This window comes from Rattus rattus, chromosome 3 (genome assembly GCF_011064425.1).
Source record: "Rattus rattus isolate New Zealand chromosome 3, Rrattus_CSIRO_v1, whole genome shotgun sequence".
NCBI classification, from domain to species: Eukaryota; Metazoa; Chordata; class Mammalia; order Rodentia; family Muridae; genus Rattus; species Rattus rattus.
The window spans coordinates 67,006,965-67,033,878 of NC_046156.1; the positions used below are offsets into that span (position 1 = coordinate 67,006,965).

General features: G+C 38.4%; 2 protein-coding genes across 2 annotated transcripts in view; one reads left to right on the forward strand and one right to left on the reverse strand.

Annotated features, from left to right (window-relative positions):
- Lrba (LPS responsive beige-like anchor protein) overlaps positions 1-26,914 on the reverse strand; it is a 543,225-nt gene that overhangs the window by 214,827 nt on the left and 301,484 nt on the right. Inside the window, exons 39-40 of the mRNA XM_032898147.1 lie at positions 24,806-24,952; positions 22,172-22,308 (exon numbers count right to left, since the gene is read on the reverse strand). Coding sequence (XP_032754038.1) covers positions 22,172-22,308; positions 24,806-24,952 — 284 coding nt within the window. The remainder of the gene's footprint in view (positions 1-22,171; positions 22,309-24,805; positions 24,953-26,914) is intronic.
- Positions 16,306-18,895, forward strand: Mab21l2 (mab-21 like 2). The gene has a single exon (XM_032898146.1). It carries the CDS (start codon positions 17,255-17,257, stop codon positions 18,332-18,334), a length of 1,080 nt encoding a protein of 359 aa, XP_032754037.1. The 5' UTR covers positions 16,306-17,254; the 3' UTR covers positions 18,335-18,895.

Consider the following 26,914-nt stretch of genomic DNA (forward strand, 5'->3'; position numbering starts at 1 on the left):
CCTTAGAAACTGTCTAAAGGATGGGGGTATAGAGATATCACTTAATGTCCTCTTGAAACTTAGAGCAAATAGGACTGCCATGGTAGCTCCAACCTGTAACCCAAGCACTGGAGGACTGAAGCAGGAGTACTGCTGTGAGTTTGAGGTCAACTTGGAACAGTTATGAGTTTATTTTCAAAAGTTTAAACTTTATGGTCAATTTATATATAAGCCTAAATACAAAGACCTTTGTAGCCTAATAAAAATAAGACATGCAAATACATATTATATGACAGCGAGAATGCCTTACACCATTCATATATCCTATGCTAGATTAGTAGTATATGCAACACACACATATGAGTGTGCACATGTGTATTTGTGTGTTTGTGTGTGTACCCTGAAATGAAACAAATCTCCTGTTTTCTAGAGTTGGCATTTTCCATGCCAAAGTACACGGTGAGTCCAGTGGGATTCTGGCTTATTAATTTAATATATAAAGGACTTCCCAAAATTTGGTAAAACTGTATAATTTAAGATATGTTTCTTAAAGATACATAGTGCAAACTACATCTAAATATGATAAGTAACAAGGGAAATGAAAACCTACCAAACATGACTATTCATACACTTTCAATGTTTCCATCTTTGCTCAGATGTGTTAAGTATGTATGTGTAAAGTCAAAACATGGTGGTACGTTTATCATCTTTCTTCATTTAAACTATATTGTAAAGCATTTTAAAAAATTAACATTCTGGGGTTGGGGATTTAGCTCAGTGGTAGAGCGCTTGCCTAGCAAGCACAAGGCCCTGGATTTGGTCCCCAGCTCTGAAAAAAAGAAAAGAAAAAAAAATTAACATTCTAACTATGAAATGATACAGCTGAAATTCTCCACAAGAAATAATTAAAGAGAGACTCACATGGTACTTTCATGAGCTTTGAAAATTAAGTTATAATATTGGAATTTTACTGAAAGATTCAAAGGTTAAAGGAAACTTCTGAATGAATTAAACATGGTATAGTAAAACACAATAGGAAAAAGGTTTGTTTTCAATGAACTACTTTAGATTCTTACTGAACTGTTTTCTAAATTAACAGTTCTATTTATTATTTAGATGACTTTTTTTAGATGAATCCTAATGTTAAACATTAAATAAGAATTGATAGCTGACAGCAGATTCAGATTTAAATGTTTTCACCACAGATTGTTTTGCAGCACCCTATATAAACATTATAGACTGTTTCTAAAAGTGTAAGTAAGTATAACTTGGTCTTTAATTAGTGAGAAACTATTATATAACCAAAACATATGGAAATGAGCCTATAAAATATACCAAGTATTTCAGCACTTGCAAAATTACACGTCATAAATTATACCATGCAGAAGCTGAATTCAGTTTACTTCTAGAGAATGCTATATTTGTTATACTGCTTCCTCTTCTACAGCATGGTGGTTTCAGTTTTGTACAAAGCCTCAGTAAAAATCACAATGTTTCCCAAGTATGAAAACATACCACTTTATTAACTCTATTTCAATCCAAGAAAGAGCCAAATTAAAATTTCAAGTTTTTATCTTATAATTTTCTATAAATTGCTTGAGAAATGTCTAAAATTATTTTCTAAAACTTACCTAAGGATGGCAATTGTCAAGCTCCCTAGATCTCTCAGTGTTATCTGATTATGTCATAAAATTTCAGAGTAAAATGCCATGATTTTGTACATCTCTTAGGGAAATTAATGGGACTAGGGATGGTTATACTTTTCCAAAGGACCCGGCAAGCAGGAAGAGTGCAAAGAGCTCCAGAACAGCAGTGGATAGAGAGGGCAGGGGAAAGGGTGACAAGATGGGATTGAGGGGAAAGATGAGAGGGAAAAGGGGAAATGAGAGAATGGAGATAGGAAAAAAGAGAGAGCACAGAAAGGAGAGAGAAGAGGGAAGCAAGAAGAGGGCAGGAGAGAGGGATAAAGGAAGAGCGAGAAAGAAGGGAGAGTGCTGGCCATGGAGGGGGGGGGGTCACACCTGTAATCAGGACTGAGAATCCAGAAGAGGGTGGATCTCTGAGAGTTCCAATCAGTGTGGTCTACATACGTATCAGGGCTATGTAAAAAGACTCTGTCTCAAACAAGTCAACAGATAACAAAAAAGCAGGGAGGCCGGGGACAGGGAACAAGAAGAGGAAGAGGAGAGCAGGCCATGGTGAGGAAGGATTTGGAGTTTCTCGTGAACACAAGTTGGTATACAAGGGAAGTCATTTCAGCTGTGAGGGGGCAGAAATTAATAGCATGAACTACTGCAGAGATGATGTCCTAAAGAAAATAGAATGGTAGTGACAATATATCCATAAAACTGAGATGGCTTTAAATAAAATCTACAAGACATGTCTTGGTACCTCCTCCTTTTAAATCAAAATAATCTCTGAGTTGGTTTCCGAGTAACTACATAATGAAAGGATTTAGATATAACTCAATACAGACTCATTGAGAAGATTCTGACGAAGTGTTTAGAATACTGCATGGCACAAAACAAGAGCACAATTAGCAGTATGTTGATCATCTTATTTCAGTGGAGCTCAGAAACATGTTCTCATTTTTCTACAAACATCACATTGATTACTGGAATGTGGTAACAGAACTCTTGGACAGAGGACAACATCACAATTACTAGGGTCTGTAGGCATTCATTAAGCATGTGCTACGTACTTAGTCATGAAGTGCTACCAAGTGCTAAAAGAGCTGCTTTCCATATTCAAAACATAATACACAGAAGGAATACACAGTAAGATAGTGGAGATAGCAAAAGTTGAAATATATGGTGCTGAGTTGTTTGAGATTAATAATACCTAGGATAGTACAAATAATAGTTCTTTGTGGGACACATGACAGCATAAAGAAAAGACAAGGATTTCAGAATAGCAGCCAGTAGAAAATATGTTTATTTAATTCAATTCCCCTTTATAAAACCCTATAAACAGCATATAAGCATGAATGCTGCAGAACAATTTAATACTACTGAGTCACTTAAATTTTTTTCTTTAAAACGTTTTGCATGGGGCTGGGAGATGGCTCAGTGGTTAAGAGCACCAACTGCTCTTCCTGAGGTCCTGAGTTCAAATCCCAGCATCCACATGGTGGCTCACAACCATCTGTAATGAGCTCTGATGCCCTCTTCTGGTGTGTCTGAAGACAGCTACAGTGTACTCATATACAATAAATAAATCTTAAAAAAAAAAGTTTTGCATGTATGTTTGTGTACCACATGTGTACCTGGTGCCCATGAGGGCCAAAAGAGGTATCAGATCCTATGAAACTATAGTCATAGGCAATTGTAAGTCACCATGTGGGTGCTGAGAATTGAACCTGGATCCTCTAGAAGATCAAGCAGAGCTCTTAACCTCTGAGCCATCTCTCCAGCTCCCCTCTTTCATCTTTTATTTCTAATACCTTCTCAGAAAACTATAAAAGTCCACTATCTGGCAAATCATAAATGAAGTCCTCAGGCCACTATAGATACCTGTGTCCTGGTTCAGTGAGGTAACCCTTAATGTAGATAACTCTAGGAGAAAATCAACCAAGCTTATTTTACCAGCACTACTTACTAACAACTGTGCAAGCTGTTTTCTTATTATAGGTTAAAAGTTGACGACTGTATCACATATTTGAATAAATTAAAATTTCACATTTTTCGATACACATATTGTCAAAGGCACACATTAGTAAAATTTACCTTGATTTGCCCTGTTCACTAAAAATCTGTCCAATAAAAAACTAAAACTCTATACTTGTATATGAGTTCTCAGATTTAAATTATCCTGTGGTTCTGTCACAGTATCAAAAACAAAACAATGAGAGATGGTTAGGAAAAAAAGAGGTGTAAAGATAATTCTGAGGTAGATTTGGATCATAATACAAGGCAATGTTAGACTGAAAGTCCGCAATCTCGGTCACGTTACTCCATCTCCCCTCAGCCATTATCTGCATCTGTACAGAGATGACAACAAAATCTTACCTCAGAGTGCGTGTGAGAATCTACCAATTAATGGCAGGAAAAACACTTATTAGTGGGTCTACAATGGGAGGAATGTTCATACACTATTATTTCAGGAGAATGTTGCCAAGATCTGGTCAGTGAATAACATGCTCTAATAAAAAACAAATATATATGAAAGAAGGCTATCTGCAGAATAAAGGATGTCAAGTAGCCGCAGAGTCAACAGAAGAGTAATCTGTGTGCTTAAGATAAGAGGTAAGGCAGAGTGAGAATAAATATTTGTTTAAATAAGCATGTGAAGGGAAAGAACATTTTTACCAAAATTTAGATAGCTTCTAATTACTTTAAATTGCCTTAAAGTACCTTAAAAGAATGATATTAATAAGCAATAGCATGCCTCTTCTAGTATAGAGCATGGATCCCCATCCATAGAGTGTTCAGCTTGCATAAGTCACAGCTGATTGGACACAGTCCCTATGGGCATGCCATTTCATCCAGACTGGACGGTTCATTAGTCATAATTACTATAACTGTACAGCAGAGACTGCAGTTTTATCTCATCAGACATCTCTGATCAAGCTGCTTCAATTCTGCTTCATCAGCATGTGAAGTTACATTATCAGAGCTTTTTATTTTCCAATTGGTAATTAACACAGATTATGCTTTTTATCAAAACATGTATTTGGCCTTTACATTTAATAGCCAGGGCCCTGATCTGACCACAGTTTGACCTCTGGCATTACAAAAGCACCTAAACAACATGAATCATCAGATAAAATTCAGACTGTTGTAGCAGAAATTAAACAAAGAAAAGAACTGACCTGTGTTAAAAAGCATAAGCTGATTGCACTTATCGAAATCAAGACTTTCTTTGCTTCTTATTAAGCATTAAATTGCACACCAGAAGAACACATCATACATATTTATTATGTTGCACTGTCACTTCTAAAGACTCATAGCACAATTAGTGTTTCTCCCAAACTGCATGCTACATAAAGAAATTTCCTATGAAGCTTGAAGACAAAGTAATGTAAAAGAGTGTTCAGAAAGGTGAAAGAACAGAGGGAGAATAGACTTCATTGCATACTAAAGTGTAACACGCCCATTCAAGAAAAGAAAATGTTGCCAAAACATAGTTCAAATGTAGCATACTGAATGAAACCGATGTGTCAGGACTTTTCCCTCTTCCAATTTCTTTCGGAGAACAATAGGGGACTAAAAGGCCCAGCTCACTATCTTCATGTGAAAGTGTTCCCACTATAGGACGCGTGAACAATCATAACCGACAGTTACAGGCAGGCACTGAGGCTGCAAAAATCCCAGAGTAATTAGTGTTGTCTGAATGCAATGACATCTGTGTTCTCATGGTTCTTGAGACATGTCAGCCAATAAGATGTATATGAAATAATATGACAAGCATTGCAAATGCCCTTCTAAAAGGTCTTATACTTTGGGGAGCAGCTGAAGAAATAACACATGTCATTTTCTTTTGTAACCAATATATTTAAGATTAAAAGATCTAAAAAGATTTTTTTGAGTCATTCATTCCCCTTTTGTAGAGCATTTGTTCAGGATACAGTAATGTGCTATGAAAAGAATCTGCTTCTTTTCAAAACTTTCTTAATGTCTGTGACCCTGTGCAAGGTCATATACAGCCCATTTCTATCAGTGACAAAATCAGGAATCTTATCATGCAGATATCTATACATGACCTAAAACGACCCACTGGCACCATATATAAAGTAGCTTGCAATCTGTGGTAAATGCCTTAGGATTATGTTTACTTTTTTTCTTTAATAATGAGAGGTCAGTTTGTTTGTATGAAGAAGTCTTTGTTTTCGGACACCGAAGGCTTTGCTTTAATGGTGCCTATTGCTAAGCCCTCTCTCTCCAGGCTGCAGCAGTGTGTTTGAGCATGCACTTGCTCCAAGAAAGACATTAGTCATCATTAACAGAACCACTGACACCGACTCTAAGTGCCTCTCCACAATGACCAAGTGGCAATCATCTCTCTCTTACACTGTCACTGCTGGTTAGGACTGTCTTCCATGAAAATTTAATTTGTTCCCTTTCTGCAGCTTTTTATTCATTCCAAAATAAAAAAAAAACCCAATATATTCAAGAAGGTTACACATGTAGTGTAAGAAGTTCTACATCTAATGATACAGAAATTCTAAGGCTCTCAGGCTGAATTTTTTACTTTAGCTAGGAAAATACTAAGTCAATAGTTTATAAACAGCAGCCAAAAACAAACAAACAAACAAACAAACAAACAAACAAAAAACAGTGATGATCTCCAAATGAACCTTACATTAAGAATCTATAAGCCCGAAAAGGTGGTTAACTCAAGGGATTTGAATAAGACTTCTCTAATATTAGGTTCATAATCCTAAAGCTTCTTAAAACACTTCTGGTAGCCATCATTCACAAGTTCAAATTTTGTCTATATCTTAAAAACAAACCAGGATAGGAAGCTCGCACAAACATGTCACTATCAACTTAAGAAAATACTTTTACGTACCAATACCTTTGCTGTGTGTTAGCCTACTGGTTAGTGTTTCTTTAAAAGGGATTTATAGTTGCTGGGGACAAACGGGAGTGATTCATGTGGCTATGCAGGGTACTCCAGGACTAGATGATGCTACAGATTAAACTGGGGTCTGTAGAATGTCATAGTGTTAAACAAGGTATCATAACGATAAGTTATTTAAGGAAGTTTAAAAAAACATTTACTTTTCTGTCTTATTTCAATTTGTTTAAAGTTTGTAGAAATGTAAACATGTGATAATTTACAAAGATCCTGGAACAACCCCAGCTCCTAGCTATAAATATTATATTCTTTTATATTACTTATGTATTGAAACAAAACAGATTGGTTTAAATACATCAAAATTAGAATAAATCAAGCTTTAGACAAAAGTTTTACATATTTGGGGTCACATGAATAAGAATTGTATCTTCCTGAAATGTAACTATCTAACATGAAATGCTTTAAAAGCAAAAATTAATCCACTTCTTTCTAAATTTAAAAATAATCATAACTCATCAAACTTGAACAATTAGATGACTCTCTAATCCTTATGTTTTACTATGGGAAATAATTTTAAAGGTTAAATAGCAATCACTCAGCTGCATTTACAATGATTCAACTCTCCCCTCTCCCATCTCGTTTGTAATTGGACTTCAATGAAAACTTCAAAAAATTAGGAATTTTAATGTATTTGGAAACACAATGCTTAATTAATTAAATTTGGTGGCAGAACAATCATCAAAGAATAAAGTACTAGTCTAAAATAAAAGCAAAACCATATAACCTAACTTAACTATCTTTTTAGACTATGCTTAGAAACACTTGGGTCATTTTTATCTTTAAGAATATGATTCTGATACTGAAAGTCATTAAAACCAGGTTTCAATTTTCAGAGTTCCACAAAAACATCCAAATCAAAACATAAACCTCAAATGGTTACTGTACCATAACTGCTTCCTACATTGCTGAATCTTATACATGTTCAAGAAAAGAAGTTTAGCTCTGTAACTTCCATTCCTCAACCTAAACCTCCCAGTCACTTGTCAGTTAAGGGTTGGGCGATTTATTGACCGCCTCTGGATGCATACTGTCAGTGCTGAAGGAAATATGAGGGAAGGTTGTCGCTACTGTTCTGGAGCTCATTGATAATGACATACCTGCCTCTGTCACCCATTACCCATACTACAAACTACTTAGACCTAACTGAAAAATCAATAGCCTACTTGCACTGGTTCCTGTGGCTGCCTCCTTTGATTGTCAGCTCCTGTCTAGGGTCAGCACTTACATGAAAGGGGCTGTGACTGCCTGATGCTTTCAGGACAACCTAACGATATGAAACTAGCCAACAGAACAGTAAATTCTGTCTCCCTGCCCTCCTCATCAATTAGGCTTTGACTAGGCTTGCCTGTAGAAACCTGACCTTTTAAGTTTAGGTGAATATGGACTAGCTGAACACACCATTGCCCTCAGCACTGAGCCAGGAAATCTACTGACAGGTTAAACAAAACAGAAGGTTGTAACTGTCATAATTTGCATTGCACTTTCACGCCAACAAGGGTGTTATCAGTGGGGGCAAGCCCTGGAACACACAACTCCAGCACCCTTAAGCCACACTACTCATAAATTTTCAAGTGAAGCGAGATAAAACATAAATTCACAAACAGCAACGTATTTCTCATCTCTTGGTCTTTTAGGTTTGCACTTTGCAAACCCACAGAGTACCCATCAACAGCTCTCCTGGTGGCCACCTGGCACTCCTAAATGCACTGATGAAGGCCTTCCAATGAACTTAATAAGAAACTGAACTACTCAGCCATGCCCACTTAAGTGTTGTATCAGAGAGCACTACAGCCAATCACAATCAGCCAACACTAGGCTGCTGAGCTATGTCTGAAAATGAGGACAATTAGATAACAACATCGTTTTTCTTGCATCACTTTGCACCCTACCAAACTATCCACATGCTTAGGCAAGCAAGGAATTGCATATGTGAGAGGAAGTGTTGAAATTATTTCCTACCATGATTCTCTGATACAGCATCTTTTACAGTTTGAGAGAAAACTAGGAACATCTGTAAAAATCAAAGATGTTAACACATTTAAGCCTGTCAAATCTTCTGACGAAAACAAGTGAAGAGCATGGGAAAGTATACAAATTTCCTTCTTTAAGGACACATGTGTGAGAATCACTGCCCAGCTTGGGTACATATTTTAATAAATGACGAACTTAGAAAAGCATAGCCTCATGAAGCAATTTCTCTAGGAAGACATTTTTAAATTAATGGTAAACTTGAAATCCTTTGACTTCACAAACTGTTTACAAAACACACATCTTCATGAAGACATCTAAACTCTGAACTGCTTCGTTACTTAGGGAAAGGTCCCTCCCAGTCGCGCTCACACCTTTACACACATCTCTATAAGAACACACAGCACGCTTCATTGCAAGGGTCCAGGTTGTACAAACAGCATCCTTAAAAGCTCTCTCATGTTGCTCCTTTGTTGACTTTCCCAACTATCTGCAATCTAAAAAGTTTTTTAAAGTGGTCTGAAAAAAATCATCTATGGTTTTTTTCTTAAAAACTTTCACAACCCTATGCCACTACAGTACTGAAAGTCAAAATTTTCACTGAAAGTATCTGTTTAAAATAAACTCACCGAAGTTCACCAACAACTTCTATTACACTATTTGCTGCTAGGTCAGACAGACACAAGAGATCACTTAATCCAAACCTCCCGTTTTAAAACTGGAAATAGCTTACTGTGGTCTGCATATTTGCATTCCCAGTACATGGGAGGCTGAGGCAGGGGGAAAGTCTGAGGCAAGTCTCAGGTAAGCAGTGAGACCCCATCTTACAAACAGACTTTTAGGAAATGGGTAGAGACTGTGACTAGAGGGGTCACCCAGACAGCTTTTGCTCCTGAAGCTGATCTTCACTGCTAGCACTCACAGAGCATCCCTTTATTGTATGGATCCAATAGGCTACTTGACAGCAACAACCACACACTTAAAAATATCTCTTTGTATTGATCATTAATATTTACAAAAAGTTTTGGATAGATTTCGGAAAATACTGAAAAATTTTAGAGCATGTAACAAAAAGTTACTATACACAAATAAATGTGAGGGCTGGAGGAGCTGTTGAGTCCGCTGGAACCTTCCTGACCTCACTGGTGATTAATTATGCATCTGGTGGCCTTGCGGGTCCTCTGTGTGCACCTAGCTGATAGCAAAGTGAAAGGGCATGGACAGTGTCTGCCCCCAGCAAGCAAATCACCGAGAAGCGGTCGGAGCCACAGATCAAAGATTCTCCACTTTATCTACACTGATTTAAACCACTAACTTGGAGAATAAGAGAATGAATCTTTAGGATCCAAAGATAACACGAGAGGATAGAAAGGGAAAACTCAGAGAAGAAACAGACTGGCAGAATCTGATACCCACGGGCCACAGCAGTGGTTTTGTATCCCTGCTGCATCAGATGGCTGTAGGAAAATGCTTTCCTTCCCTAGACCATCAAGCATTATTTCATTTCTACAACATAGATGTCTCACGACCTTCTCTCATTGCTTAGCTACTGTAAGAAATCAGAGAAACCAGTTTCTTCGCTATCACTTTTACTTTAACCTAAAATATCTAAAGGAAGATTAGATTTTAACATTTTAATTAATGCATTGCACATTCACTAAAAATGTTCTGTTATCTTGGGGAATATTAGTAAATGTCTACTGCTAACAAGGACAGAAGGAATCCTATAAGACCACTGACCAGTATAAGCTATATAAACTGGCTAGATTTCCTAACATAATAAAAAACATACTAATATGATTTGCTTATCTTGTGCTATCAAATGTAGGTCCTCAAAAATATTACATCTGACCTAAGAGAAATGCAGAGCAAACTTTAAAGCTGTATGTATTGAACTAAGTATACTTCAGTAATGCCAAAGTCTTCATCACTTAACTCATTCATATCTTCCACTAACATCTGATACTAAGCAATAACAGGCAACAGGAATGTAGGAATAGCATCAAGACTCCAGGACATATGCCATATACAATGCACTTAAACTGTAGCATTTTCATAAACATATCACACCTTCAAGTCATAAAATCAACTTTTGTTTTCTTTGTTATTAAATTTAGTATTGACTAATCCTGGGTTGTCCGTTATCTTCTGAAAATGACACTGCTGTCCAGAAAGCAATCTATATATTATATGCTCAGCTTTAACAACCCTTAGACTTGGACCTACGACTTGACTTCTTTCCTTTGAGATGATAGTAAAAGCCAAAGGTTTAAAGCCAAAGATATTTGGCATGTAAAGTTTAATATTTTATTCGCAGTACAGTTCTAATTGGTTCAAATTTTTGTTTAAACAAGGAAAGAAACAGGTAGTAACAGAAAGAAAGGTATTCAACTTTTCAGAATAGATGCTAATATACGGGAAGAAAGAAAATAAATAACTAAAAAGAAGTGTACCTTTAAAATGAGAGGAAGCTAAATGATTTCTTGTAATGTTAAAAAACATAGATGGCAATGCATTAAATTCAAATCTTGCCAAGTTTGCCTCTGTGTTCATACTTTACTCCAAGCTCTTGTACAATGGTTTTACCTCAGTGAGGCAAAGGCCGTTTCCATTTGCCAAGCAGAAGTTTCCTACTTTAGTACAGTGTATCTCAGTGAAATTAAATTATGTATAGTTTAATATGGCACACAATTGCATAGCTATTCCTCAACTTGGGAGAAAACGTATTATATTTTCAACCTTCTCATCTTACTAAATGATGCCAGGATTATTAATAGACTAGTCTAATCTTAGAAAATATCACAGCAATGTAAGCAGTATAATGGACAGTATATTTAAAACTCAGTATGTCCACCAACCAATGCCCATAAAAAGTACATAAAACTGCAGTGTTTCAGTACCTTCCACAGGTTTGCTGTGAAAAGGCTAAGCTGTAACTTCACCTGACAGAGCACTACCTTCAGTTCACACTGTTTAAATACAAACAATACCCCTGGGTTACCTACCAATCGAGAGATGCCAGGATCTTCTGTTGTCTGAAGCTATTTTGTAAAACAATGAAGCTTGGCCATTTAAAATAATTAATAAACAATAAAAATGAAGCACTCAAAGCAAGTATTCAATAACTGGGTATTACAAATTAATTCCAGAGTAGTAATTATCACTACCTTACAAACATTCTGAAGAAAACTTGAGAGTTTTGGAAAATCACTTCAGTTGACAGAGAATGACATATAACAGTAATAAGGAAGACCACAAATAGTAAAATATCGGAAATTGTTAGCTCTCTTGAACATACTTAATTTCTTCAAAATTCCATCAAACCAAGTCTTGAGTAATCTACTTCCTCTCCAGCTTTTACTGGTAACTTTTAAAATCAGAGAAGAATTTTCATTTCTGAAATTATATTTTGACCACAATATTGTAAATTTGTTTTCCAAAAATCAAGTATTTATCAAGTATCAATTAATTCAACATATAAAGACTAAAATTGAGTCACTGTATAAATAGATACATAGATTGTTCAAATTACACCAGAAACTAAGAATAATACACAGGTGAAAACAGTACTTTGCATTCTGAAAAGTGTAAGTACTTCAGAGACTTCTTAAAAAGAAAATAACTTAATTATTTCCTGAATGTTTCTAAAATGCTTTCAGGAAATGGAGATCATATCATTTAAAGCCTGTGTACTCCTTGTAAAGACTGTCAGACTACTGTATAATATTTCTATACACCATAAAATACATACCTTTTAAGTCTCACTAATCTGATAAAGTAAAAAAAAAATGCCCTGAAGTTTAATCTCATAAACGTATCTTTAAGAAAAGATCAGCACAGAATAAAACAGTTTAAGGATTCTGTGCTCCGTGCGAATGTAAACAGGATTGTAACTGTCAGACACACAGAAGCCCTGACTTCAGCCTCCTTAGCTCTGGCTGAACTGTTACAGCAGTCTCCCAGGTCCACAGTTTCCCTGTATCAACAGCTTCCTCAGCCATGCAGGGATGTATGAAAATGACACTCAAAAGGGCATTAGCTTGCTTTTTTCTCCCAGACTGCTTTCCCCTAAATGGAATGCAGGCTTCTTTCTCAAAGCACTTAAGCTGAGGCCAAGTCAATGCTAACAGAAAATATAACTGAATTCTCTACGGAAGTTTCATAAATGGGTTATTTGCTACATTTCAAGAAAACTTTGAAAAAAAGTCCAAGCCCAACATTGTTTCAAATAAAATACTATAAGGTTAATTCTCTAGCCTAATTGCCTATTATTCCCAACTGGAAGAATTTTCTGTTGAGGTACTCTGTCGCCTGGCTCACCAACCTGATCACAGCACTCCTCTCCATACTCAAGCCCTGACACTAATTTTAACTGTAAAAAAATCCCTCAGGTTTAAATACAGTTAACATTTTTTTCAAGTAGTTTGTATAAGTAGGTAACTTTTTAATTTCCAAATTAGAGCTCACATTGGTTTTGATGAAGAAGGGTATACTTCCCTATGTTTATTTAATTATGATCAGTAAATGTAAGATGTAATAAGGAGTAACATGCTTCTGACTGCTTTCTGGACCTAAAATATCCACATATCTCAAAAGCTAGTGGAGTAATTGCTCTAACCCGACTCAATTTTTAAAGAAACAGGGACTAGTGTTTTAAACATGCACATATTATAGTTTATAGTTACTAAAAACTTGCCCACCTCAATACATTTCTAGATGTCCCGATTGTAATGATAGAAATGTTAGGCCCAGAGATGTCTGAAGGTTCTGCATTAGCCATAATCCAAGGGGGGGACCACCCTGCATGCCCTCCTTCCTTTCAGGAATGTCTTGCAGCCAGCCAGCCCAACACCACAGTTCTGGGCAGAAGCATGCTGTATTGGCACTGCCTAAACCAAACAAACAAGATGTTTAACAGTCAAATAAAATGTCCTGCAGTCTCCCTAATGAATTTGTCAGGGACCATCAGATTTCACTCCCCCTCCTTTGCCTCATTAACTCAAGTATGATGAGACGGATTATAACAAGAGAATACAGATCAATCGGTCTGAAGACTTGAAGTGGCTTTTAGCCTCTAGAGTTTCTTTCTCTCTCAGTCTCCTTAATAGAACACCGCATCTCCTGCAGAAGGAGCTGCCACTTCGTTTTAACACACCATCAAGGAGCTGCTGATGGACTTCTACACCAACATACATAAAAAGCAGAGGTGACAGGGGCTCTTCAATTATAGCCTCCTCAGATACCGTTTCCCCCTTCAATTATTCAAGTAGGGATAGGAGCCGCAAACAGCAGAAGCTGCTCTCAGCCAAGGCAGTGGAGAGAGGTAAGGGGGAGGGGGTGCAGTGTTTGCTGGAAGTGTTTAAGTTTATTGCTCGAATGATGTTTCTAATTAGCACCACAGCAATAAATTAAAGTCGCCTTTGTTTAACTGATTTATTATTTACTAGAGCATCTACCTTAGACAGGGTAAATTGGTAATGAATTGTTTTTAAATCAAAACATTTGTAACGTTTTATCATCCTTGCCTCTAGGAAGAGTGGAGAAACAGTGGACAAGGGTGTGAGGAAACTTGCTCAGGCTGGCAGAGGTGAATGCAGTGGGCGTGCATGTCCTGAAGCTTGGAGACGTGGCAGGCAGAGCTGGGACAGCCAGCATCACAAGGGCTCCCACAGGCATCTCTGGCCACATGCATGCTGCAGACCTGTCCCCTGGAGGATGTGGAGCAACTCTGCACCTGGGCCTTGCCACCAGTACCCGCCCAGAACTGCCTGTGGGATTTGTTCCAAGCTTCTTTTCCCTAAGGTCCCATACTCCACGGGAGTGCACCCCTCTAGCCTGTAACACCTCCAAGACAGGGACTATAGAATGCGCTAGTTACCGGGCTTCTTGGCATGGTCTGGGTCCTGCAGCACCAAAGCCTTCTGACCAGCAGTTTCCCGCCGGTTGCAGCTAGCAGCCTAGTAGCGCCTTCACTCCTAGGAACGCCCATGAAACTACTGTCCGGGAGGCTCAAAGATGCTTAGTTTGCAAGGTTCTTCCCAACTCCTCGCTACTTAGAACGGCCCCTAACCGATAAACCCCACTTGATTTAAAAAAAAAAAAAAAGGAAAGAAAAGAAAAAAGAAAGGAGCTTTAGCATAAAGGTGGAGGCGGGTCAACTCTCCAGCCCTGTGGACCATCAAAGACTAAGAACGGAAGGGGTAGGGATCCAAGCGTCTCATGCCAAGTAGAAAGAAACATTAGCTTTCCCGGGAGCAACTGAATTCAGGATCTGGTAGGTTTCAAAAATGCAAGTCAAGCTTTCTTACAGGGTTTTACAAAAGATATACCTAGAATTTTTTGCAAATCGGGCTAAAGATTTTATTTCCCCCATGCATAACCTATGGCTTAAATATTACCTGCCAAATCAAACTAAAAATAGCCCTTAACTACCTGAGTGTATTAAAACGACTGAGAAGCCTGACATCTTAAATTCTGAGATAAACTCCCAGTAGCAAGTCAATCACCTTGCAGCAGCCCTTGTTTTTCCAAAAGTCCTACAAGGCAACACTCACACAGCTTGTTAAGGAAATACATATCCTAAGGAACAAAAGTGAGCGAGTTTCAGTGGGATACAGGAGAGGAGGAAGGCCATCTGGGTAATCAATAACAGGAAAGTTATAGATTTTTGTCCCAGTCAACTCCTTTGAAAGCAAGAATCAATTATGAAAATAAAATTATTCTAAATTAGTACTGCCCAAGAATATGTTCACAATTAAAGTCACAGTATTAAAAAGTTAAGAAAACTTAATTCAGGTTCATTTTTTCTTTCATTCATTTTAAGTCTTAACTATTCTGGTAGCTTATTTTAATTAACACGTGTAACCAAAAGGAGTATGCTAATATACATTTACATTGTTTCTCAAAACTCTCATATTTTCTCTCTAGTCATTGGTTAGTTCTTGTAACAGTAAAATAATGACACAAAGATATCTAAATCTTAAGTATGAAGTAAGGATCAAACAACATATCTGGACTGGTTTTTGCTCCATTCTGTATGTTTAACAGCATATGGAAATTACTAACAAGAGATTTATGGTTATAGACGGTCGTCCTATACTGTCCTTTACACATGCACAGCAATTGCTCCAGCTCCTGGCAACAATGGGATGGGAGGGAAAGGAGAAGGAAGGCTGTACTGAAGGGGGGTGGGGGGGACCAAAACCCTACAAAACTTAAGTCCTTTTCCAAGCTCCCCTTCCTGCTCTCATTTGCCTTCAAGCCAAGACAGTTTGTTAGAGTCTGCACCTTCTGCAGACTGTTCAGAGAATTAAAAACAAAAGTGAACTCGCTGAAACCACAACTACTTTCCAGGCATTGATTCAGCCGTACCCAGAGAAGAATCCCTTCTGTAAAGACTCTCCTCCTCTTCATTGCAACTGGTAAGAAAAGAGAATAAAAAGAAGATGGGACTATTAAACGAGTGAAAGCATTTGACTTCTGTCTTGTCCTATTTTCTTACTCCCACCCTCCCCCTTTATCAAGTGCAGTGTGGTGGCTGCTGTGGTTCCAAGCCTGTCTTCTCTCTCTCTCTCTCTCTCTCTCTCTCTCTCTCTCTCTCTCTCTCTCTCTCTCTTGGCTAAAGCACTGACAGCTTGCATAGGGATTGTAGGAACTGAAGCTCCACCCCCTAACGATGGTCCAGAACCATTCATAAACTGAGAGAGAGAGACACAGAGAGAGAGAGAGAGAGAGAGAGAGAGAGAGAGAGAGAGAGAGAGAGAGAGAGAGAGAGGTGGGGGGGCAGGTATCGGAGGATAGGAGGGTGAAATAGAGACTGCACACGAAACCCAGAGGAGAGGAAAACCCAGAGGAGAGGAAAAACCCGGACTCCTTAGAACTGCACACCAGATACAACGTAAGCAAGGACTTAGTCACACTAAAATAGATTTTGCTAGGGCCAAAAGTATAAATAACGAGGCAGAAAAGAATATCAAACAACTTGCAGCAGTTTGCACCTAGAGAAAGGCAGGAAGAACCCCCCACAAACAAACCAACCCAATCCAAACAACGCCTCCAGTAGGAAGCCAGGAAAACTGCTACGACACAACCCCCTGAGAAGAGAGGAGACCAGCACGCTGAGACCGCGGGGCGTCTGCAAACCTCAGAGTGTGCTGCGGCCTGAGCTCTACTTCGCTGCTCTCGGGCATTAATTACATCCTTCACTTTCCTTTTGGGGGAGGGTAAGGAAGGCATCACCTACGCTGAGTGAAAACGTCCAATCTTCGAGGGAGAAGTTTCAGAATGAACCACTGAATGTTTTGTTCTTATTTTTAAATTTACTTTGGCACTTATAAGACTTCATTTCCAGATAATCTGGGCAATCGTGGCTGCTGCGGACATCTAAGCCTAGCCTCTTGGTAACCTAATTTTTTTTCTTTCTCTCACAATTTCATCCATCTTCCCCGCACAAGGAGAGGCTCGTCTTCATTTCTGCAGGTACTCCCCCCCCCAATATTATTCTTTCTAATTTTCTGCGGACGAAAGAAAAAAATTCCAAAGAGGGGGAAAAAAGGCCAGCCGGCTATATCATCAGCCGGTCAGCCCAGGTAAAAAGCAAGAGTGAAATTGGGGCTTCGGGGGGAACGCACCGCCTTTCAACAGCCGCAGGGCCACCACCAGTGCGTGAGCCTTGGATCCCTCAACGTATTGCGAGACGCCGGTGTACAGCCCGGACCTGTGCCCCAACATGATCGCCGCTCAGGCCAAGCTGGTTTACCAGCTCAATAAATACTACACCGAGCGCTGCCAGGCGCGCAAGGCTGCGATCGCCAAGACCATCCGAGAAGTCTGCAAGGTAGTGTCGGATGTGCTGAAGGAAGTGGAAGTGCAGGAGCCGCGCTTCATCAGCTCTCTGAGCGAGATTGACGCCCGCTACGAAGGGCTGGAAGTCATCTCTCCCACCGAGTTCGAGGTGGTACTCTACCTCAACCAAATGGGAGTCTTCAACTTCGTGGACGACGGATCTCTGCCGGGCTGCGCAGTGCTCAAACTAAGCGATGGGCGGAAGCGGAGCATGTCTCTTTGGGTCGAGTTCATCACAGCGTCTGGTTACCTCTCTGCACGCAAGATCCGCTCGCGTTTCCAGACATTGGTAGCCCAGGCGGTGGACAAGTGCAGCTACCGGGACGTGGTCAAGATGATCGCCGACACTAGCGAGGTCAAGTTGCGCATTAGGGAGCGCTACGTGGTGCAAATCACCCCAGCGTTCAAGTGCACCGGGATCTGGCCTCGCAGCGCGGCACAGTGGCCTATGCCCCACATCCCCTGGCCCGGCCCCAATCGGGTGGCGGAGGTCAAGGCCGAAGGGTTCAACTTGCTCTCCAAGGAGTGCTACTCGCTGACTGGCAAGCAGAGCTCCGCAGAAAGCGACGCCTGGGTGCTGCAGTTCGGTGAGGCTGAGAACCGCTTGCTGATGGGCGGCTGTAGAAACAAGTGCCTCTCGGTGCTGAAGACGCTGCGGGACCGCCACCTGGAGCTGCCGGGCCAGCCGCTCAATAACTACCACATGAAGACGCTGCTGCTGTACGAGTGCGAGAAACACCCGAGGGAAACGGACTGGGACGAGGCTTGCCTGGGCGACCGTCTGAACGGCATCCTGCTACAGCTCATCTCTTGCCTGCAATGCCGCCGCTGCCCTCACTACTTTTTGCCCAACCTCGACCTCTTCCAGGGCAAGCCCCACTCGGCCCTGGAGAGCGCTGCCAAGCAGACCTGGAGATTGGCCAGGGAAATCCTCACCAATCCCAAAAGCTTGGACAAACTATAGAGTGCTGCCGACTGCGTGGAAAGCAACACAAATGGACATGCTCTCTCAGAACACTCAACAACAGCAAAAACTCGAAAGACAAACTTTTATGTAAGTCACCTGAAAGAACAGGAGTAGGCAGAAGACATCCTAATTAAGAAGCAAACAAAAGAGGGCAAACCAACCAAAAAAAAAAAAATTCACATTCTTGCACAAAAATGATCGTTTCCTTCCAAACAATGTGAATTTAAAAGATCGCACAAAAGAAGCAATCCGGCTTTGCCAACACAAAATGAAACCCAAGGTACATTTTTCAAATCAATGTATAGTAGCTTCCCCTCTTTTCCTTTCTTTACACCCGCCCCTCCTTGTTTTGGGTTGCTTGAATGATTGTCACCAAGTGAAAATAATTATTTAACTATATGTGAAATTTCTTTTTACACAGTTTTACTGATGTGAAATGTGTCTCAGTGCCAATGTCAATGTGCCCCTGCCTCCTCCTTTTGCACCTCTAACCCCCGCCCTAAAAATGTCTTGTTGAAACCAGTAAACCAGTAATAAAAATATTACTTTACATTGTAATTGGTTGCTTGCGTACTGTTCTTGAATGAAGGCAGATGAGATCACTTTCTAACTTACAAGATGTGAACTTGAACTAAATGCACGAAGCTTCCATTTGAACTCTGATTTGCAAAGTTTAAAATACAGCAAATTCTGGAGAATTAAATAAATAAATTGCTCCTAAAATTCTCAGTAAAAAAGTAAAAGGATTTTACTCAATATAACATATATTTGTTCTGTATATTTTAACAGAATATTTGAAAAAAGAAAACAGTGTGAAACAATATATTGTTAATCCTAAAATTTAAAATAATTTAACAAAAAAGCCTTTTAAAAGCTTTTCCACATTATATCAGGATATTTTTTAATGCTGTAGGTCTTAAAAATCTAGTTAAAAAATGTTTTCAAAAATGTTTTTAAAGAATGAAGTCATTTCATGTTCTTTCTTCAACTCTTTGTTCTTTTTAAGTTTCAACTAATAATAATAAATTAGCAAGTAAATAAACGATACCAAAAATAATAAAATAGTCACTGCAATATTTCTCTCCTCTAGCAATTGGTGATATGAGCAATTCAGATTTATAACTACTTTTTTAATGATTTAGCTATGAATGCAATAAACATGATTACTTTAATAAAATATCAAAAATTATTTTGAATCTACACATATATAAATAAAGGTCTTAGAACTATTTTATGACCTAAATAATTACTCTAAAAATTTATAAATAGGAAAAGTACCTTCCATATTCTGCTTTCTCAGGTAACAATCTCATAGACTCATTTCAATGTTTCACTCTGATAAAATTTCTTTTATATACAATAAAGTAACTGTTTGGAATAAAAAATAATTGGTAAAACTGAAACTATCCTAAATAAACTGGTTTGTTTGCTTCCTGCCCAAAGGAAAAGATTTGATCATGTGAGGTAAAGGAACACCACTTCCAATATTTAAATTTTATTCTTTAAATTCATCTTTTTTAATGTTTTTTTAATCTATAAGTAAAAGACATAGAAGAAAAAGCAGTTTACTGATGAGAAGTCTGGGTGGGGGAGGGGCATGTGGTGCTAATAGCAGGAGGACTAAGATTACTGAGCCATTGGAAGCTCCTCAGGCTCTGAAGCACCCGGTCACTTGACAGAGCAGGCATAAGCTCTAGGCTGCCCTGGGAAAAGTAATTCTGTGTCAAAAATATAAGCTTAGGTGCTGCCTACTCTGAAAATACCTTTGACCTTTCAATATACATAGTACTGTGTGTGTGTGTGTGTGTGTGTGTGTGTGTTCTTGGAAAAATAAAAACAAACTCATTAATTCGGTGCACTCACCAATTATTTTAAATAATAAAACAATCTATCCTCTTAAGAAAAAGGTATGAATTTTAAGGACATTTTCAAAGGAATATATTTGGAAATATAAAGCAACAGCTACTCAGAAGTGTACACAAATCATTTAAGGCACAGCATTTGGTTTAAAAGGTTAAAATGCTTTCTTAGAAAATGACTAATTCACTCAAAAAAGTATTTCTACCGTGAAACAGCACTTTTTCCAACTAGTTTACAAAAAAGTTATTAAGTATCGACAAGAAAAAAATTCCCAATTTGATATCTTCCCATCCTTATTTAATGCAAGTTTTAAAAAGGTTTTTAATGTTAAAAAATGTTGTAAGAAAAGTTGGTATTCACAATAAAAAATATCTCTAGCATTAATGTCGATATTAAATCAGAGATTCTATCAATAATTTGCTGAAGTTAATTTCAAATATGTTAATATCTGGAGAACTAGGTAGGTCAAAGTACAAGACAAATTTCATGATTAAGGTAAAATGTCGTATGTTTTACAAGCAACAGTGAAAGAAAGCTAATTTAATTATGCTACAGAGAGATGAGGAAAACTTGAAAGCTACAGTTTCCTATAAAAGAACAAGTCACTTCAAAGAACCTGCTCTCAGAGGCTAACAAAGATCTTAATTTTGAAAAAAAGTTTTTAAACACCATTGATCAGATTTTGGACTTTAAACTACGTCTGTCCCAAAAGTATAGTAAACTATTCTGAACGAAGTCTCATTCTCTCTGAAGTTCTGAAGCCTCAGGAATCAAAGAGTTTAAGTACTTTTGGTAGCCTTTCATAATGAATTTATAACATATTTTCAGACACTGAAGCCATGAGACATAGTACAAAACATTTCTAGGTGATAAAATTTCAGAATTCAAGTTTTCTCTGTACTGGATTCACTGGTTCATCTAACTGCAAACATGCAGTTCTCTCATGGCTTTCTTTTTATGTGGTTCAGCAGTTCTCCCTGAATACAGACGGTGATATGGAAACAAAGTACTTAAAGCAAGCATGTCTAAGACAAGAAATGATTTCTCTGTAAAGCTCAACAAAATTATAATATTTCTTCTCAAAAGTTTTTTAGAAGTACTTCCAAATTATGAAGATTTCATAATTCCACATGATTCCAAAACCAAAAAGACTACCAATAAATAGAATATGTGCATACTATATACACAAACTATATATATATATATATATATATGCCAGTAAAATTAATTATTCCATTTTAAACCACTACTCTTTCTACAGGACACTTACTTGATTATTTTTCAATAAACTGCTTCCTCTAGAACAAATTATACCACTTACGTTCATAAAATCAACATTATTTTGGCTTTATGACTGTGTTAAAAAACAGAAATGTTTCTAAGCAAAGTAAAATTGCTGTGGTCTGAAAAGTAATCAAAATACCTTTGAGAGGGGAAATTACATTTTCATTTAAGAATAGGAAATTATGCAGTGCCTTGTAAAAGCTACCACAGGTAATGGGAAACAGAGGATCACACTCTGGCAGAGTAAGCTCGGTGCACCAAATAGTAAGCCATGGGGACAAAGCAAGGATAATGATATATTGGTGTTATATCCAGAAAATATAAGGGCTAAACCTAACAATTCTACTCTCAAGCTCACTGAATTTTTGTTGCTTAATTCGCCTTGGACCCTTTCAGGCAGAATATATTTATAGACAATGTTCCCTGAGGTCTCTTCCCCCGAAGAACTAATGATAAATGCAATTAAGTGGAAATTGTTTTTGAATTTAAATGAACGTCAGTAATCTAACAAGATGGTAAAAGAGTCTTAAGGTAAAACTGGTAACTGCCTTTTAGTAAGCAGAGGCAGTTCTTGGAGAGCTTTAAACTAAGCTCACGAGATTTTTACCAATTCCAATCTTAAATTGTAGGACACACTATCCCATAATAACAAAATAAATAAATAACCTCTTCCCTCCCCCATCTTCTCACCTTTGGGTCAATTTTCTTGAAGTTGGGATCCTCTTCATCCACCTCAAAATACAGTTCAGAGGAGGTGACAGAGAGAGTGCCTTTTACTACAACAGAGGGGGCCACCAGCTGGGCTGGTGTGCTTAGGCTAACAGGACCTGCCAGGAGAAAAAGATAAGTCATGTAAGTTACATCAAATTTTTTAAAACTCAAATTTGACCAAAAATAGCATTTAATTTTGAAAATTCTTGCTTCTAAGTACATCGCTGACCTCTATGCTTCTCTGTTCTGTCCAAGCAAAATCCATCTCTGAAGATGTAAACCTGGGGTTCTCATACCGTAAGATTTATAACAGGCAGCTAACGATCACAGTAAGCTAAGACGCAATTATCTTACAGAGACTGTGTAAAATGTTGGTCTAATCTCTAGGTAAGAAGGAGGCACTGCCTCAATAAGTACATCCACGTTCCATTTAGAAAGCCAGCCTCAGGCTACCAACAACTCGGAATAACAACCAGGAGCAAGGAGGCCTCCATAGGCTTCCAAGGCCAGAGGTGACTTTAGAGCTTGGCTGAGACATGAACACAGAAAAGACTAGCTTTGAGTGAAGTGTCTGGAAATCCGGATAAACCATCTTCTGTGATAAAAATTCTTCACCAGTTTTATACAAAATCTCTTCTATGGTAACTTTCTCCTATACAAGACTGGTAAAAATATTTCTTCTTGAAGTGTTCTTTCCACTGCTAAATGTTGCTCAGTGCCTCCAAATCTAATATCAGTGTAGTTCAGGGACTCTGGGAGTAAACAGCTGGAGGGTGGGTTTCCAAGTGAATGAATTTTTATTGGAATAATCAAATCTCCAAAGGGCTTATCAAAGAGACAAATCAGACTGCTAGTGAAAACAATAGATGCACTATAGACAGACCAGCTTAAAGTGCATAAGAGCTCACCCTAAGATAAGGGATGGAAATAATTATATAACACATATATACTTAGAGATGGATTCAGAATGAATTTGAAATTCTACAATTCCTTATTGTATAAATCCTATATTTAAAAAAAAAAAAACCAGCCAGAGAGAAGAGTGGCGTTTGTAATTCTGAATTAATACAGTGGCTATAAACACGGCGCACCTATTCAGGTAATCAATGGATGAATAAGTGTTTCAAAATTCAGATGAATTGACACTTCCATCGATTGTTTGAAGTGTGCTGGTCCTTAATCTCGCATCAATCTTAATGTGTGCCAGTCGGACAATAGAAGGGATGCTCTGCAGAGATCAGAGCAGGGTTTGCCCTCTATCCCCAATGTACAAATGCATTGTGTTTGCAGATGGGGAGCAGATAGCTTCAGAACAGCCATGATTTCCCAAAGCTCATCCCTGTAAATGGATGAAATAGGCAGCTATGTGTTCTTTTGCTGTCTCCTCTTGCCCTCTGTACATTAGCATGTAATCCTGAGAAGAAATAACATTTTTTCAATCATTCTCAGACATTCAATTACAGGGTAAGCAGACAGCTGCAGAAGCTGAGGCAGCCTAGGTTCTACAGAAGACCCCTGACAATTTCCACTTCATTTCTAACCCACACCACTTTATTAGTGTGGATTACTTCTTAATCCCATTGCCATTGTCAAGATTATATAATTAAACTCCCTTTCACCTCTATTACTGTGAGAACATATCGTTAGTCATAAGAATAGGGGTAAAGTAAAACAGGAGATGGGTAAGTATATGTAAAGGAAAATACCAGAACAACAGTATCCTCCTTAACTCCATTCCCACTATAGACCCCTTAACAAATGCACTCCAATTAATTTTATGCTACGTTGAGAGGTTTACGGTCATCAAACACGGTAATCAGCCTCCGGCTTTGTTTTCATTTTGCATGGTAGCACGAGGTTGGAGGTAGAGTGCCAAATAAAAGCTTTCAAATGCCTAGTTTCTTAAATTCATTGCAATAAAAACCATGTAATTTTCACATACAGAAACTATGTGTTTTTTCAAATTTTCCTCAAGAAACAATAATATAATAATAATAGCAATAATAAAAAAACAATCACAGACAATAAAGGTAAAAAGCCATCTGTGGATGACTGAAACTTCAAGCTAAACAAGTTGAATTTTTTTTCCCACAAGAAAAATAAAACTGAGAATCTCCTAAATATAAATCAAAATTCCTATACTGGAAAAATGTGTGGCTCCCAGGGAATTTTTGAGGCTCAGGTTTTGAGTGACTTACTTGTATATTCAATATTTTCCTAAAAGTCTAAGTTTAAAGCAAACTGTGTCCAAGCTTTGTTTACAAAACAATTGGCAATATTTCACTTATAATCCTCATTTTATAGAGTATGGCAACTTCCAAAGGCTGCATGAAGCAATTCTGTTGTAGCTGCTTTTAATATTTTTTTTTTGTTTCAATGGAAATTATATATAAAAGAAAAAGATCAGGAAGATCAGAGGGCTGGGAAGAAGAAAAAAATAAGAGCAATTATAGAAGATGAAGGGAGGAACATTGGGAAGAACAAAACCAATTTTTAGTTAATATAATTGTGGACGTAGGCTTGGTAGTCCCAGTGGTCACAGCTGAAAAAGTAAGTAATTAGATGCTCATTGTCCCAGAGCCAGCTGAAATATCTGCGCAGCCATTGAATTACCGGCAAGATTCTCTAAATCTTTCTCATCCACGGATGACAGAGTATCGTCGTCGCCTTCCAGGAGGGCCTCGTTTTCAGAGTTCTGATTTCCTAAAGCCTGACTCTTGATGGACTGTTTTCCTTTAGCAAGGATGTCTTCATCTGCAGCTGAAATGAAAGGGAAACAAAGCTGTCCATCAGCCCTGGAGAAACACTCTGGCAGAGGGGTAGGGCTGCAGAGAGGGTAGGTAGCCAGAGATGGCCAATCTTTTATACAGTCACCCACAGTGGGTAAAGTGACCGGGATGGCACACACGCTCCTTCTGACAAACTCGATTCCCCAAGCTAGTGTAATGTTACCCTGAACAAGCACCCTAATCCCATTAAATCTGACCCTTGCACTGCTCACCCAGCCATTTATTTACTTATAGTTAGGGCAGGAAAGGATTCCAAAGCAGTGCCCCTCCCCCACAATTTGTTCCTTAGTGGGAAAAAATCAGAACCTAGTCTAAGAAACAATGCTTATTTAACATGGAAAAATAATGAGTAACCATTCGTTTCACTGAATATATTACACTGGCGTGTATTTGGAAAGGGTCGGTGAGTGTCCAGAAGAGTGGTCAGAGCTTGGGGACAAACACGAGCCAATGAGGATGAAGGCCCAAACCCCAAAGCCCTATGGGATACTAATAAAAGTTCCAGCAGAAGCATTCTGTTCTTCATTCCCCACTCCTGCCCAGGGCCCTCTCCCACATTTTCACACATCCTCCCCTACCCGCAACACTAACACAAATATTGAGAGGGAGGCATTGTAAGCAAGGAAGCAGAGGCTCCTCACTCCCTCCTCTGCTGTTTAAACTAAAGGGCTAAGACACCCCGGGGGCAATCATAACAGAACAGTAGGCTGAGAGGCTTCTGGGCAAAGAGCCTCCAGTGGCCTCAGGGCTAGGCAACAAGGCCAGGGAAGGAGGGGCAATGGAACCAAAGAAAAGAGCCAGCTTGCAGCTGGAAGGCGAGCGCCAAAACCCCAACTTGCTCTCCAGCGCCACTCTGGTGCTTCGGGCGTGCAGTTTTCTCAGGGAAAAGAAGACAAGCAGCTAGGGCTTGTTAGAAAAGCTCAAGAAGTGGTGTTTCTTTCCTAACCTTCAATTTCTTTGAATGGTGCTACAGAAGGGAAAGTTCAGGAAGCGGTTTCCAGCAAGAAATACCCCGGGAGGTGAAGCACCTGATCCACCCAGGCGGGAGCTATTGATGTGGAAATCCAATGGTTAAGTTTTTTGTCCCACAACAGTTTCTGCCCAGAATTAAGGTTCAAACCCAAAAAAGAATAAAGCCTGAATTTAGAGCAGCGGTTTGCAACCCCTGGGAGTCGCATATCAGACATTTATATTACGATACATAAGGGTATCAAAATTACAGTTAGGAAGTAGCAACAAAATAATTTTGTGGTTGTGATCACAACATGGGGAACTGTATTAAAGGGTCGCATAATTAGGAAGGTTGAGAGGCACTTGCATACAGTGGCTGTTTACCTACAGAACTGATGCTAACAAAGTGCTCCTGTGTGTTGTTACCTAGTTATCTCAGCAGATCAAAGTATCTTTGGTTATGGCTATGGATCATGGTTATGGTAAAAGGTTTATTTACTATTTCTTGTGGTTTAATCGTGCATACGATTAACATGCAGTATTTATGGCACTAAATAGAATTTTGGGGTTTTAAAGAAGGAAGTCATGGGAAGAAATGTTTTGTATTTAGCTTTTAGTGCATTCTACAGGTAACTAAAACTCTTTTTTCACTCTATAATAGAACATAGTAAGTGCACAAATATAGAAACTGTAAATGTTTGGAAATTTTAATATTAAATGTTTAGTACTTAACATTAAAATTACTTTATATTTTCAAAATCTAAAGGAAATGTACTAATTAATTATTACCTTTTTGGAAAGACAACATTATGGTTCTTTATCTTTGTTTAAATTAAGTACATATAGATTCCCTACACTAAAATAAATTGTCTTAATAAAAACAAAATCTTTCAAACATAATCAACTTGACTAAATAAGTAAACAAACAAAAAAAACCTGACCACTGGGAAATCCAAAAGGAACTATAAGCTGAGATTTCTCA